This window comes from Symphodus melops (genome assembly GCF_947650265.1).
Source record: "Symphodus melops genome assembly, chromosome: 21".
Taxonomy (NCBI): domain Eukaryota; kingdom Metazoa; phylum Chordata; class Actinopteri; order Labriformes; family Labridae; genus Symphodus; species Symphodus melops.
The window spans coordinates 20,632,595-20,647,824 of record NC_136711.1 but is presented as its reverse complement, the minus strand read 5'-3'; the positions used below and the strand labels follow the sequence as shown (position 1 = coordinate 20,647,824).

Sequence of the window (15,230 nt, the reverse complement as noted above, 5' to 3'; positions counted from 1 at the left end):
CATTAATAATCTAATAATTGTCAGGAAGGAACGCCACTCTGCTCACAGTGAAGCTCTGCATCTCTGCTGCACAAATCAGTGATTGACTGTCTGCAAACATCTGGACGTCAAGGCCTCCCAATCAGCATTACTTAGTGGAGATGAGTTTATAGCCCACCGTGATGAAGATCATTAAAGCCTCTGGAACTCAAACAACCCACCCTGGATGAAGAGTCACATGACATCATGTTTAAGACTCCAGCAGCTCTTCTTATGGTTCATTAGTTCAAAGAGAGACAGAGGAGTAAAGACAGCCTGAGCCTTAAACTGTAGAGTTAATTAATCTGTACATGTGTGTGTGTGTGTGTGTTCATGAGTAACACACACACACACACACACACACACACACACACACACACACATGAAGAAGGATGGAGATCATGTAAAGGACAGCAGAGCTCAGAATAGCTCCCTAATTCTTAAACTTTCTCTGTTTTCTCTCCGCCTTAAACCAACCCTGTTTTCTTACATCTGTGACGTGTGTTGTTTGTTTGTTTGTTTGTTTGTTTGTTTGTTTGTTTGAGGGCCTCAGGATGGAGAGAACAGCACTGATTGTTTGGAACAGGAACATGTGATTGTTAGCTGCGTTAGAAGGGTCAATCATACCCGTCAAATCCGGCATGTTGTCATGAAGCAAAAACCTCCGATGATGAAAAATGAAGCTGAAGTGTAACATCCTGCAGTACCTGGAGTGTCCACTAGAGGCTGGCTGCAGCAGCACAGGAAGTCACATACACACCCATTCAAACAGCCTGTTTTTACAGCAGACATGTTTACAGCCTGGTGTGTTCCTGCAGGGGACTCCAGCGCCCCCTGCAGGAACACACGGGGGACGCCACTCAGTCTTCAAACATTAAATATATATATTAAATATAAACAGTCTACACCTTGGTCCTGTTCCCCATCACATCCTGAGGAAGCCGTCTCGAGCGTCTCCACAAACAGAGGCGTGTGTGAAGAGAAACATCATCATTAGCAGCGTTAGCATGGATCATCATTTGTTTCCATGTTAGCGCTGTATCATTGTGTGACCCGTCCTCAGTGCTCACAGCTCTGTCAGCCTCACAACAGGAAGCAGCTAACGATGCTAATGAAGACATCCAGGCAGCGTGCTCACATTAACCGTCAACTCCAATCAGTCCGGGTCTGAACGACTGTTTTATTGGCTCTCTGTGATGTGAAACTTTTATTGTCTCTTCTTAAACGTAGATGCATGAGCCGTTCGTAAACAGATTAGACGATCATAATGAGCAATTACACCCAGTTATTCTGAAACAAACACTTATTCAACCATCTCCATCCCACGTAATCAATAACCCTGTGTGTGTGTGTGTGTGTGTGTGTGTGTGTGTGTGTGTGTGTGTGTGTGTGTGACACTAAACAGCAGCTCCAGCTAACGTTAAAGAAACATCAGCAGCAAACAGAAAAAGAAATAAGGCAGGTGTAATGTTTGTGTTTCCACAGTGACGGAGGGGCTCTTTGTTGAATCTCACACACACACACACACACACACACACACACACACGGCTGCTTTCACAGTGAATTATACAAGGTATAAATGGACACACACACACACACACACACACACACTCTCTAATGGGCGACACCTGGTGACAAAAACATCCAGATAAAGTCCGGGTGAATAATGCGGCCTGTGATAGCTGCAGCAGGATAACAAGCAGCACTCTGCCATCACGTCTGCACCGATCAGCTGACTCTACTGTCAGCTCTCAAGCTGGAGAGCGTCTCTACAGCATTTCATGTAAACTAGGATTGGACATGTGGCGTGTGTCATTATTCTACCTGGAAATCAACTCTTTGTGCATTCATGTCATCAGGCAGGCTTGACACTGTCCAACCTGTCATGAAATAAATACTTTGAATGAATCTTTTTCTGCACTTTAGACAGGGGGACGGAGTTCTGCTCCAGTCTGTCCAGTTTGATCGTCTCCTCATCGTACAAACAGGAGGAACCATCACAGAGTCATTCTGCATGCTTCCTTAACATCCTTCATTTACATACATCTGTGTCACATGTAGAGGATGATTAGGAGCCGTCTTCCTATGAAACAGCGTGTCCTCTGACAGAGACATCATGCTCACTGTGTTTCCCCAGAGGCTTGTCCTGTTGTTTTTTTCAGTTTTTCTGAAGTAGGTCACTTTAGTTTTTGTGATCAACACGTGCTGAGCGGGTGGTTGGCATGATGCATTCATGTCTCTTTGTTCTTTCCTCCGTCTCGTCTCTTTGTCCCCGTCCAATTTGCAGCAGCGAGCTCTCCACATTAAAGCCGGCGAGGCCGAGTGAATAAACAGTCAAATTGCAGCCTGTGAGCCACGAAGCATTAGCCTAATTGACGGCAGCTCTGCGTGTTGTGTTCAGCCCTCCCTCCCAGGACCTTTGACACACAAACAAATGAAATGATTACAACTCCAGCTTGTGTCATTGACTTGTCTTCTTCTTGTTTCTGTTTTCAGCTGGCCACGTGGGACTCGCTGCACGGACTGAATGGCAGTCTGAAGGAGAGTCGCATCGAGAACGGCATGCAGGGAGTGACGGTCAAAGTGGTGACTTTACTGGTAGGTGACTATTTCAAAAAGATGTGTTATTGAGTCACAGACGACATTCAAAGATACAAATATTTGACTCCATGTGGTCACGTTTGACCATCCAGCAGGCGACACGTGAAACAAGCGGATTCATGAAGTAAACAGTCGTAACCATGGCGACGACAGGAAACAGCTGAAAGTTAGATGGACGTCAGAAATGGAGGAGCAGGGAGCTAACAGCTAGCCACATTGACCATCCTGACGTTATAACATAACATCATCAAGTGTGGTCAGAACCTCTCTGCCAGTTAGTGTTGATATGAAACAACCATCACTTCCACATCCTCCAGTCCAGAAAGAAGCTCATGACTGTTTATGATCCGTCTGCTTTGTCTGCTCTCACTAACTCGCCCTCCTCCACAGAACTCTGTTTTCTGTGTGAGGGCATCGATCCAGCCCCGGGGTCACAGCACCCCCTCTGGATGCTGTGATTAGTTTAAGCACAGAGCATTTTTCAGCCCTGATCCCTTCATCCACACGTTTCCTCCTGTGCCGGCACAGCGGCGCTGAGACGCTCGTCTAACCATGCAGGACTAATACCTCCAGCCTGCACTCCGTCCCTGCAGGACTAATACCTCCAGCCTGCACTCCGTCCCTGCAGGACTAATACCTCCAGCCTGCACTCCGTCCCTGCAGGACTAATACCTCCAGCCTGCACTCCGTCCCTGCAGGACTAATACCTCCAGCCTGCACTCCGTCCCTGCAGGACTAATACCTCCAGCCTGCACTCCGTCCCTGCAGGACTAATACCTCCAGCCTGCACTCCGTCCCTGCAGGACTAATACCTCCAGCCTGCACTCCGTCCCTGCAGGACTAATACCTCCAGTCTGCACTCCGTCCCTGCAGGACTAATACCTCCAGCCTGCACTCCGTCCCTGCAGCTGCAGGACTAATACCTCCAGTCTGCACTCCGTCCCTGCAGGACTAATACCTCCAGTCTGCACTCCGTCCCTGCAGGACTAATACCTCCAGCCTGCACTCCGTCCCTGCAGGACTAATACCTCCAGCCTGCACTCCGTCCCTGCAGGACTAATACCTCCAGCCTGCACTCCGTCCCTGCAGGACTAATACCTCCAGTCTGCACTCCGTCCCTGCAGGACTAATACCTCCAGCCTGCACTCCGTCCCTGCAGGACTAATACCTCCAGCCTGCACTCCGTCCCTGCAGGACTAATACCTCCAGTCTGCACTCCGTCCCTGCAGGACTAATACCTCCAGCCTGCACTCCGTCCCTGCAGGACTAATACCTCCAGCCTGCACTCCGTCCCTGCAGGACTAATACCTCCAGCCTGCACTCCGTCCCTGCAGGACTAATACCTCCAGCCTGCACTCCGTCCCTGCAGGACTAATACCTCCAGTCTGCACTCCGTCCCTGCAGGACTAATACCTCCAGCCTGCACTACGTCCCTGCAGGACTAATACCTCCAGCCTGCACTACGTCCCTGCAGGACTAATACCTCCAGTCTGCACTCCGTCCCTGCAGGACTAATACCTCCAGCCTGCACTCCGTCCCTGCAGGACTAATACCTCCAGCCTGCACTCCGTCCCTGCAGGACTAATACCTCCAGTCTGCACTCCGTCCCTGCAGGACTAATACCTCCAGCCTGCACTCCGTCCCTGCAGGACTAATACCTCCAGCCTGCACTCCGTCCCTGCAGGACTAATACCTCCAGCCTGCACTCCGTCCCTGCAGGACTAATACCTCCAGTCTGCACTCCGTCCCTGCAGGACTAATACCTCCAGTCTGCACTCCGTCCCTGCAGCTGCAACAACACATTAACTGCTACAACAAACACAGACACACCTGTGCACAGAGTGACTCTCTACTTTAACTCAGCCTGCTTCATTTACACCCAACACACTGCTTCAGTCTCTGATTCATTACTTTGTCTCTTTGCATGTGAAGGGACACAGGTGTACAAATCTCTACTGATACACTTGATTTTTTTTTCAGCTGAATCCAGAGTAGCTCGCTCTGTTTGCTGTTCTGTGGTTTCGTGTTGACTTTGCAGTTTATAAAGCACACAGTGACTCTTTTTTCTGTCGTTTAGGAGGATCCGTTTGTCATGGTGGCAGAGAACATCCTCGGGCAGCCGAAGAGATATAAAGGTTTCTCCATCGACGTCCTGGACGCCCTCGCCAAAATCCTGGGCTTCAAATATGAGATCTACCAGGTGAGCCAGACTCAAATCTCACATGGAGAGAAAGAATCCTCTCAGTCCTGCTTGAGCTGAACAGGCTGTGAACTGGTCGTTCGGCAGGTTTAGTCGTGGATGATTAGCTCAGGAGGTAGAGCTTCTGAAACAAAGGTTTGGTTTCTGAGAACCAGACCCTCACTAAGCTTTATTTATCTTCCCTTCAGGTGTCAGACAGTAAATACGGATCCCAACTACCCAACGGCTCGTGGAACGGCATGATCGGTGATCTCATCAACAAGGTGAAACCAGAGTTTACCTTTAGCAGTCAGTCAAGTCTACGGCAGCTGACATGCAGTCTTACAGTATTCTGTCCCTTCTGGTTGCTCCTCTGTTTCTTCTTCATCCAGAGAGCCGACCTGGCCGTGTCAGCCATCACCATCACGCCTGAGCGGGAGAACGTGGTCGACTTCAGCAAGCGTTACCTTGACTACAGCGTTGGCATCCTGCTGCGAAAACCGGAAGAAAAGATCAACATCTTCTCTCTCTTTGCACCCTTCGACCTCGCTGTTTGGGCTTGCATCGCGGCAGCCATCCCCGTGGTGGGAGTGCTCATCTTTCTCCTTAACCGGCTGCAGGCGCTGCGCTCCTCCTCCTCCCAGAATGCACCACCAGGCCAGTCCTCTGGCGCCGAGGGATCAGGGACCTTGCACAGCGCCATCTGGATAGTTTACGGAGCGTTCGTACAGCAAGGTGAGCGAAAAGATGGTTGTTAAAGGTCTCCTCCTTTCTATTTCAGCCCTGCTCAGAACAGGCTGTTTCTGTGCCTGTAGCTTTAAATATGTAAATGAGCTGTGTCTGACCACGCCCCCTCTCTGGAAGGGCTCGGGTGTACTCGCTGCTTTCTGGCTCCATGTCCTATTGTTTACGGTGAGAAGGCAGACTCAGAGGGCAGAACAAACACCTAGCTGTGGGAGTGTCACCCACCTGGGGGAGGGGCTACTGCCCTTTGTGATGTCATGAAGGGAACATCTCCAAACGGCCTGTTTGAGCAGGCAGAAGACGGAGAGGATGGACTTTTCTCATCACTGGGGGGTTTGTAGACAGAGACATGTTAGAGGGACATGGAGCAGAGTTTAGAGAAGGTGTGACCACAATCAGGTTGTTCAGTTATTGGGATGAAAGTGTCCTGATTGAAGTGATTGAAGTGGAGGTTCCTGGTCAGTCCTGCCCTCCTGCATGCTCTTTGGACTCCCGCTCAGAATAATAAAAGTGTTCATGGAGAGTTAACAGACGTACAGTTCCCTGGATACAAACACACTGTGCTGCTGTCTCTGAAATGTTCTCACAGTTTAGCAGCTCAGATTTAATTTTGGCAGGAATCAATCAGAGCTGATCGCAGCAAAGGGAAGATTATCTTCTCTGTAAAGGGGGATTTATGTTTGATTTTGGGGAGTTTTAATTTAGAGCTGTTACACAGATTACACAGCAACAGAAGAGAGAAGACAATAACCACAGGAGGATTTGTAGCGTCTGAAATATTTAACAGAAGCAGATTCAAGGGCATCAAAGTTTAAAGTGCTTAAATGAATGAAGGAGAGGCTTAGATTACAGAGCTCCAAGAAATCTCTGAAACACTGAACTTCATGAACTGAAGACTTCTGTATGTGTGTGTGTGTGTGTGTGTGTGATCGTCTAATTACAGCCTGAACTTTCTGTGAGATTGACTGTGAAGTGTAAGGTTATATTCAGGCCTTTATTAGGCTACAGCCTGTGTATGTTTAGCCAGTGTTATAACCACTACTCTCATTGAAATGTTCATGCATGACAGCACAGTATTCTGAGCCTGCCAACAAGAATCTGTAATGAGAATTTTATATGTCATGACATTAATGTCCTAATTCAGATGAGTCCTTAGACAGAGGGACACAAAACAGAAGGCTCCTGCCGTCATGTGAGACGTCGCTTCAAAATGTCCCCGCTTTGCACGAAAGAAACACATTCTCAAAAAGCTCTCTTCTTTAGTTTTTCATTCATTTCTCTTCATACAGATTAAAGAAACTAACATGTGTCACTGTCATCAGATGACTGATAAGCCCCTCCTCCATTAATATGCCCCTCCTCCATTAAAAAGCCCCATCTCCATTAATATGCCCCTCCTCCATTAAAAAGCCCCTCCTCCATGAATATGCCCCTCCTCCATTAAAAAGCCCCTCCTCCATGAATATGCCCCTCCTCCATTAAAAAGCCCCTCCTCCATTAATATGCCCCTCCTCCATTAAAAAGCCCCTCCTCCATTAAAAAGCCCCTCCTCCATTAACATGCCCCTCCTCCATTAAAAAGCCCCTCCTCCATTAAAAAGCCCCTCCTCCATTAACATGCCCCTCCTCCATGAATATGCCCCTCCTCCATTAAAAAGCCCCATCTCCATTAATATGCCCCTCCTCCATTAAAAAGCCCCTCCTCCATGAATATGCCCCTCCTCCATTAAAAAGCCCCATCTCCATTAATATGCCCCTCCTCCATTAAAAAGCCCCTCCTCCATGAATATGCCCCTCCTCCATTAAAAAGCCCCATCTCCATTAATATGCCCCTCCTCCATTAAAAAGCCCCTCCTCCATTAAAAAGCCCCTCCTCCATTAAAAAGCCCCTCCTCCATTAACATGCCCCTCCTCCATTAAAAAGCCCCTCCTCCATTAAAAAGCCCCTCCTCCATTAAAAAGCCCCTCCTCCATTAAAAAGCTTGATGAAATTATAAAATGTCCTCAGATCTGAACTTCTTTTTTCAAACTGTCCCCGCTCTCCAGGTCTGAAGCTGTGTCCTCACAAAGATAGAATAACATGCACACCCTGTCCGTCTCCATAAACAGGACACACACACACACACACACACACACACACACACACAGTTTCCCAGCAGAGGCTCCCAGCTGCATCTATTATGGTCTGGCAGGTTGCCTGGGAAACCTTTTAGGCCTAACGGGTTGTGATTAGAGTCTCCGTGCAGGCGCTCTGCTCGCTGTGATGAAGCACGCCGCATCAGGAGCCTGAGAGCTAATCTGTACCTGAGAGTTCACAGGTTCCATCCCCACAGCAGGTGTCCATTAACACCTGTGTGATCTGACGCAGGACGCTTAACACGTCCGCACTCTGAGAGCGCTTTGAAAACACTCCAAATCCACTGTGTGAGTTTGAGTAATCGCCTCTGTTTGTGTGTGTGTGTGTGTGTGTGTGTGTGTGTGTGTGTGTGTGTGTGTGCAGGTGGGGACGGTGTCGTCGGCTCGGTGGCTCTCAGGATCGTCATGGGCAGCTGGTGGCTCTTCACGCTCATCGTGTGTTCATCGTACACGGCCAACCTGGCAGCGTACCTGACCGTGTCGCGCATGGACCACGCAATAAAGTAAGACACACACACACACACACACACACACACACACACGAACAAAGAGCAACACACACACACACACACACACACACACACACACACACACATGAACAAAGAGCAACACACACACCTTCATAGCCTTCATACAAACAGCACACACAGTTTGTGTCCCTGCTGCGGCGCCTGAACAACCACAAAGAGCGTGCACGTGACACACGCTCAGCCTCCACTCACGTATGACACACGCTCAGCCTCCACTCACGTATGACACACGCTCAGCCTCCACTCACGTATGACACACGCTCAGCCTCCACTCACGTATGACACACGCTCAGCCTTCACTCACGTATGACACACGCTCAGCCTCCACTCACGTATGACACACGCTCAGCCTTCACTCACGTATGACACACGCTCAGCCTTCACTCACGTATGACACACGCTCAGCCTTCACTCACGTATGACACACGCTCAGCCTTCACTCACGTATGACACACGCTCAGCCTTCACTCACGTATGACACACGCTCAGCCTTCACTCACGTATGACACACGCTCAGCCTTCACTCACGTATGACACACGCTCAGCCTTCACTCACGTATGACACACGCTCAGCCTTCACTCACGTATGACACACGCTCAGCCTTCACTCACGTATGACACACGCTCAGCCTTCACTCACGTATGACACACGCTCACGTCTGCCCACCTGTTACACCTGTTCATCGTAGTAGCATTCGAAAGATGGCCGGGCGTGTTAGAGTTAGTGTTATTGTGATCCAGATCCGGCCACTAGGGGGCGCTTCAAAGGGAGCATGAAAACCATGTTCCCATCCATCAGACGGAGACGAGGCATCAGACACACTAACGCGTTACACACACGCACACACAGACGAGCTGAGGAGGCGGGGCTTTGTTGGGATCAGTGGAGATCCGGCGGTAAATAACGGCGCTCCTGGGACTCGTTCTGTGCAGCTCAGTCTTCATCAGTCACACTGAGGGAAGTTCATTTAGTCTTTATGATCCCCGCCGGGCCGAAGGACGGCAGCAGCAGCTTTACGATGTCCACGACTTTAGAGACTTCTTCAGACTCCTCGTTTGATGGACTCAATCAAACATCATTCCTCTTTATAAACACACACAGGAGGAGCTCTGCAGCGCCCCCAGGAGGCCGTGTCTGGCGTCACCTCTTTTGTCATTTCCGAACGTTAGGGGCCGCCATCTTGTGGCTCTTCTGTGCGAGATGATTAAATTCATGCTGTCAGACATCATGTGATGTCATCACGTCACGGTCAGGGACGAGCCTTCAGAAAGCCTCCCGCTGGGATTCTGTCCTGCAGCTGCTTGAAGATGAAGATGTGTAAACGTACATGTTGAGATCAGCTCTCAAACACTTGCTCGCCCGCCCTCCCTCTCTCTCCAGCTATGATTAGCAGCTAAACGGATGGCCTGGCTGGCGCTCTGTGGGCAGGTCATTAGCACCGAGTCTCTGATCTTCCTCTCGGAGACACGAGTGACGCCTCTCCACAGCAGCTAATTGCTGGTGAAAACCTCCGGAGTTCCTCGCACGTTTGTCTGATTATGAATCTGAAGGAGAACCATAAAGAAGATTGATCACTTGAGAAGGAACGCAGAGAGAACGTCTCCCTGAAGTGGACGAGGACATAAATAACAAGCGGGAACGTTTCTCCACAAAGAGAGACGCAGAGTCCAAGTGTTTAATGCGTCTCTCAGCCACTCTGACATTTAACCCACCAACTCGCCCACCTTCTCTCTCCCTCGCCCACCTTCTCTCTCCCTCGCCCACCTTCTCTCTCCCTCGCCCTCCCTCGCCCTCCTTCTCTCTCCCTCGCCCTCCTTCTCTCTCCCTCGCCCTCCTTCTCTCTCCCTCGCCCTCCTTCTCTCTCCCTCGCCCTCCCTCGCCCTCCTTCTCTCTCCATCGCCCACCTTCTCTCTCCCTCGCCCTCCCTCGCCCTCCTTCTCTCTCCCTCGCCCACCTTCTCTCTCCCTCGCCCTCCTTCTCTCTCCCTCGCCCTCCTTCTCTCTCCCTCGCCCACCTTCTCTCTCCCTCGCCCACCTTCTCTCTCCCTCGCCCACCTTCTCTCTCCCTCGCCCTCCTTCTCTCTCCCTCGCCCACCTTCTCTCTCCCTCGCCCTCCCTCGCCCTCCTTCTCTCTCCCTCGCCCACCTTCTCTCTCCCTCGCCCTCCTTCTCTCTCCCTCGCCCACCTTCTCTCTCCCTCGCCCACCTTCTCTCTCCCTCGCCCACCTTCTCTCTCCCTCGCCCTCCCTCACCCTCCTTCTCTCTCCCTCGCCCTGCCTCGCCCTCCCTCGCCCTCCCTCGCCCTCCTTCTCTCTCCATCGCCCACCTTCTCTCTCCCTCGCCCTCCCTCGCCCTCCTTCTCTCTCCCTCGCCCTCCTTCTCTCTCCCTCGCCCACCTTCTCTCTCCCTCGCCCTCCCTCGCCCTCCTTCTCTCTCCCTCGCCCACCTTCTCTCTCCCTCGCCCTCCTTTTCTCTCCCTCGCCCTCCTTCTCTCTCCCTCGCCCACCTTCTCTCTCCCTCGCCCTCCCTCACCCTCCTTCTCTCTCCCTCGCCCTCCTTCTCTCTCCCTCGCCCACCTTCTCTCTCCCTCGCCCACCTTCTCTCTCCCTCGCCCACCTTCTCTCTCCCTCGCCCTCCTTCTCTCTCCCTCGCCCTCCCTCGCCCACCTTCTCTCTCCCTCGCCCACCTTCTCTCTCCCTCGCCCACCTTCTCTCTCCCTCGCCCTCCTTCTCTCTCCCTCGCCCACCTTCTCTCTCCCTCGCCCTCCCTCGCCCTCCTTCTCTCTCCCTCGCCCACCTTCTCTCTCCCTCGCCCTCCCTCACCCTCCTTCTCTCTCCCTCGCCCTCCCTCGCCCTCCCTCGCCCTCCTTCTCAGGGAATCTGCAAAAACTGGAACGAGAGGGAAAAGTTCTGTGTTCAAAGCTCAGACTTTCACACAGTGTGCAGATCCAGATTCACATGGTCCTTGTTCTTGTCCCTGTCTCGCCCTGCCCTGGTCCTGGTCTTGGTCCTAGTTTTGATCTTGTTCTTAGTCTTATTCTTGGTCCTAGTCTTGGTCTGAGAAGACCAGGCCTTGGTCCAGGCCTTGGTCCTGGTCTTAGTCTTGGTCCTGGTCTTGGTCTTGGTCTCTGTCCTGATTCTGGTCCTGGTCTTGTTCTCGGTCTTAGTCTTGGTCTTAGTCTTGGTCTCTGTCCTGGTCCTGGTCTTAGTCTTGGTCTTAGTCTTGGTCTCTGTCCTGGTCCTGGTTCTGGTCCTGGTCTTGTTCTCGGTCTTAGTCTTGGTCTTAGTCTTGGTCTCTGTCCTGGTCCTGGTCTTGGTCTTGGTCTTAGTCTTGGTCTCTGTCCTGGTTCTGGTCCTGGTCTTAGTCTTGGTCTCTGTCCTGGTTCTGGTCCTGGTCTTAGTCTTGGTCTCTGTCCGGGTCCTGGTCCTGATCCTGGTCTTGAGGACACTGTTAGGCCGTGCTGGTGCGGTGAGTGCACAGGTAGACTCATAGTGGACTTTGTGTTAGCTGAGTCCGTGTGCAGCACGCTCAGTGTTGTTAAAATGTGACGGGCTCGCTCTCCTACAAACTCAAATAAAAACAAGGAGGACAGAGAGTCAGCAAACAGCCTCTTTACTCGCCACTTTGAAGCTGAAACAAAGAACTCCAAGGCGACCTGCAGGACGAGACTTTTTGATCATATCGAATATTGAAGTTAAATCCAGAGAGCCTTCAGTTGTTTTTGTTTGTTGTAGATCTGTGTGCGCTCGCTCTCTCAGCTCCATGGCCTCAGGTGCAAACAGACTGTCACATCCACGTCCGCCCGCTCACTGCTTAGCTTCTGTTGTTAGCAAACACACACACACACACACACACACACACACACACACACACACACACACAGAGAAGCTGCTGATCCAGGGTCAGCTTCAAACAGAGACACGCTGCAGGACGACAGTCTTCTGTCCTTAAAGTGAGACGTCAGACTGAGACTCCAAACCAACCTCAGGCCGTCTGAAGGGAGAAACATCTGGACCATGCCCATCCGTCCAGCTGTCCATTTCCTTACGTTTATCCCAGGTCAGGTTGCCATGGCAGCAGGAGAAATAAGTCGACCCAGACCTCCCGCTCCTCCTCCGGGGGGGGGGGGGCTGAGGCGATCTGTAATCCCTCCAGAGAACTGTGGCTCTACCCCGGGGTCTCATCCTGACAAACCTCTAAAGGGAGTCCAGGAGGATCCAATCAGACGGGGGTACTTTGACTCCCCTGAGAATGTTGAACCAATGATGTTCGAATCGTCTTTCCTTAAAATCCCTCCACAGACGTGTTGTTGGTTATTTTCGGAGCTAATGTTTGATTTGGGATCCATTCCAAACATCCTGACCAGCATGTGGTCTCTTCTGACCTCTCCAGCTCTCCACATCTGAAGCTCTTTGTTCCCATGAAACGTTGGAGCCGGTTGGTAATGTCAGCTTTAACCTGGAATCAGACTCATCAAACGCCTCGCCGTTTCTGCCTCGCGGCCGATGTTCCCGGCTGGAGATCAAAAGTTTGATTTCATTTTTTCCTATTTTCACTGAACGTCTCACGTCAGACATCACACTGACAGCGAGAACATCAAAGTGAGAAGCGTCTTTTATCTGCTGATCCAGCCGTCGCTCACGTTTCATCTTCAAACACCTTCATTTACGCTCCGGAGAGGGAGGTCAGCACGCCAACGGACACGCCATGAGCAAACACAGACACAACAGAGGAGCACTGACAGAGGGCAACCGGCGCTTTAATGGTTAAATGAAATGTAACTACCGTGTATAAAGTTCAAACCCCACCAGGCTGTCTGCAACATTCACGGATCATTTGGACTTTCTTTGGACCGGGCCAATCAGAATCGACATGATGAAACACGTCTTTCATTACATTCAAGCCACAGAGCAAAAGAACTGTAGGAGCTGAGAGAGAGAGGGGGAGATTGGACCTTTACTTTGAAAATCCCACTCTAAGCGTAACAGCAGGTTGGCCTTCCTTCCTGCTGCATGTGGACCAAGAACTGAGTGGTTCAACTAACCGAGCGTTCGGTTCTTCAGATTATTGGCATGTGAGACGTCAGCGATGTGTAAGCTCTGAGACGTTAACATGCCCTCCAAAATAAAAGCATATCCTTCATGCAGCACCTGACCCCCCTGCACTGGAGAGGGGACCTTCTGGGGGTCAAATCCAGACCCTGCTTGGCTCATTTGACCTTTATTCAAGTGGGCAGGTCATTAAGAACACATTGTTATTTACAAAGACGGCCTGGACAGCCAGGTCCAGGTCCAGATCCAGGTCCAGGTCCAGATCCTGAAAGGTCTCTGTATGCATGAGTGTGAGTCTGCCTCCCTGCTGTTACTGACAGAACCTAACGAGCAGCGTTTTCACCTCGTCACAGCCTTTCATTGTCTCCCAGCGTGCCCACAACCTTATCCCACTCTTTTATTGTGAAGTCCATTTCCTGTCACTTTGAGTTATCTCAGCGTGTGTGCGTGTTGTTAAAGATGTGGCGAGCTCATGAATATTAAGCACGCTCTTTGCTTTTATTGCCTCGGACACTGTTTGCCCCCCCAGAGCGGAGCCGAGCCGACACGTGCAGAAAGAGGAAGTTACTTTGTGTCACGTCCTGTTAGCTTAGCTTAGCATGTAGCTTCTAATCTGCATTAATCAGCTGCATGACTTTACATTTCCTGCTTGCTCCGTGTGCTCGGTGTGATGATTGGGTCTGACCTCGCTCTGCGTCCACCGGCTGTTTGTTACTTTTTACTGCGTTTATAGTTGAGATGGTTTATCGACCAGTCAGACACGGAGCGAGGAAGATGTGGGTACAAGACCGTAGGAGGCTAAACGCACAGGCAAGATCAAACATTTGGAAAAGAGCGCCGGTGACGTCAACAGTGCCTTTCTGAAAAGATGACAGATTTTCACCTTGAGCGTCCGGAGCGCGGAGACTCTCTGAATGAAAGGGCAGGGGAAGACGGGGCGTCACGTGACACTTTGGAGTGAAAATAAGAATCTGAATCTAAATGAAACATTAGACTCGTGTCCTGAGACGGGCGCTCGTCAATGTTGATGCTGAGGATTGTGACTTTAAGTAATCGATCCTCGACCTTTGATTCTGTGCAGTTAGAGAACAAATGTGTGAGACGTCAGTCTGAGCTGTACTGCAGTGTGTTTCCACTCATCTGTCTCGAGTGGGTGCGTGTGTGTGTGTGTGTGTGTGCGTGTGTGTGTGCGTGTGGTTGTAGTACGACAGGCGTCTCAGTGTGGGTGGTACTCAGTCAAAAGAGGATGATTCTCGCCGTCTGAGGGGGCTTTAAAGACGTCCGTATCATATGCAAATCTCCACTCGAGCATTCACTGAATGTCCATAAAAGCAAAGTCTTGTTCTGAACGTTTCCTGCTGAATGAGTCGCCCTTCATGGCGTAACGCGCCGGGGATTTACTGATGAAAATGTCAGCTGGAGAGCGAGAGAGAGATGAAGCGTCTGCTGGGAGTCTTTAGATGGAAAAGATTCTTCATTCACACAGAAGACAAACACAACAGCGTGATGGAGCTGCATCATTCTCACAAGTGTACTCGTGCATTCAAGCCTGAGAGGAGACTCATTCCTCTGCTCAGCTGACGGAGGGGCGGAGTCCGTCCTCGCCGCCTGAACACGTCACCATCTGATGTCAAACCTTAAATGTTTACGTGTTTGTTGTCATGGAACTGCTGCCCCAAAACACTCTCCCGTTTCAGCATGAGCGTAATGATCAAGTGAAAACCAGCGTTGGTGTGTCGCACGGCTTTTTACACCGCACTGCAGGAAGTGTCGGGACGAGAGAGCGACCTGGAAGCTGCACGCTGCATCACGGCCTCTTTAAAGAGCTGCCTGTTGGTTTTTGATGGAGGTGGTTAACATGGACTCTGACTTCCACACACACGTGTGTTGGTGTGTTTGTGCTCCGCGGGCTGAAGGACTGCACTCAGAAACAATTATTGGAATAGCGACCTCCATTTCTGTGCGAGCTGCAG

General features: G+C 50.9%; 3 protein-coding genes across 5 annotated transcripts in view; 1 reads left to right on the top strand and 2 right to left on the bottom strand.

Moving 5' to 3' along the window:
• LOC306842343 (transmembrane protein 100-like) overlaps positions 1 to 15,230 on the bottom strand; it is a 234,037-nt gene that overhangs the window by 48,413 nt on the left and 170,394 nt on the right. The window lies entirely within an intron of this gene.
• The window catches only part of LOC306842335 (uncharacterized protein), a 131,972-nt gene that overhangs the window by 32,677 nt on the left and 84,065 nt on the right, over positions 1 to 15,230 (bottom strand). The gene's annotated exons all lie outside the window — the stretch shown is intronic.
• The window catches only part of LOC306842333 (glutamate receptor ionotropic, delta-1-like), a 79,072-nt gene that overhangs the window by 50,347 nt on the left and 13,495 nt on the right, over positions 1 to 15,230 (top strand). For all 3 annotated transcript variants that reach the window (XM_079372516.1, XM_079372515.1, XM_079372514.1), the window contains 5 exons: positions 2,515 to 2,616; positions 4,697 to 4,819; positions 5,008 to 5,082; positions 5,191 to 5,533; positions 8,042 to 8,180. In XM_079372516.1, coding sequence (XP_079228642.1) covers positions 2,515 to 2,616; positions 4,697 to 4,819; positions 5,008 to 5,082; positions 5,191 to 5,533; positions 8,042 to 8,180 — 782 coding nt within the window. The remainder of the gene's footprint in view (positions 1 to 2,514; positions 2,617 to 4,696; positions 4,820 to 5,007; positions 5,083 to 5,190; positions 5,534 to 8,041; positions 8,181 to 15,230) is intronic.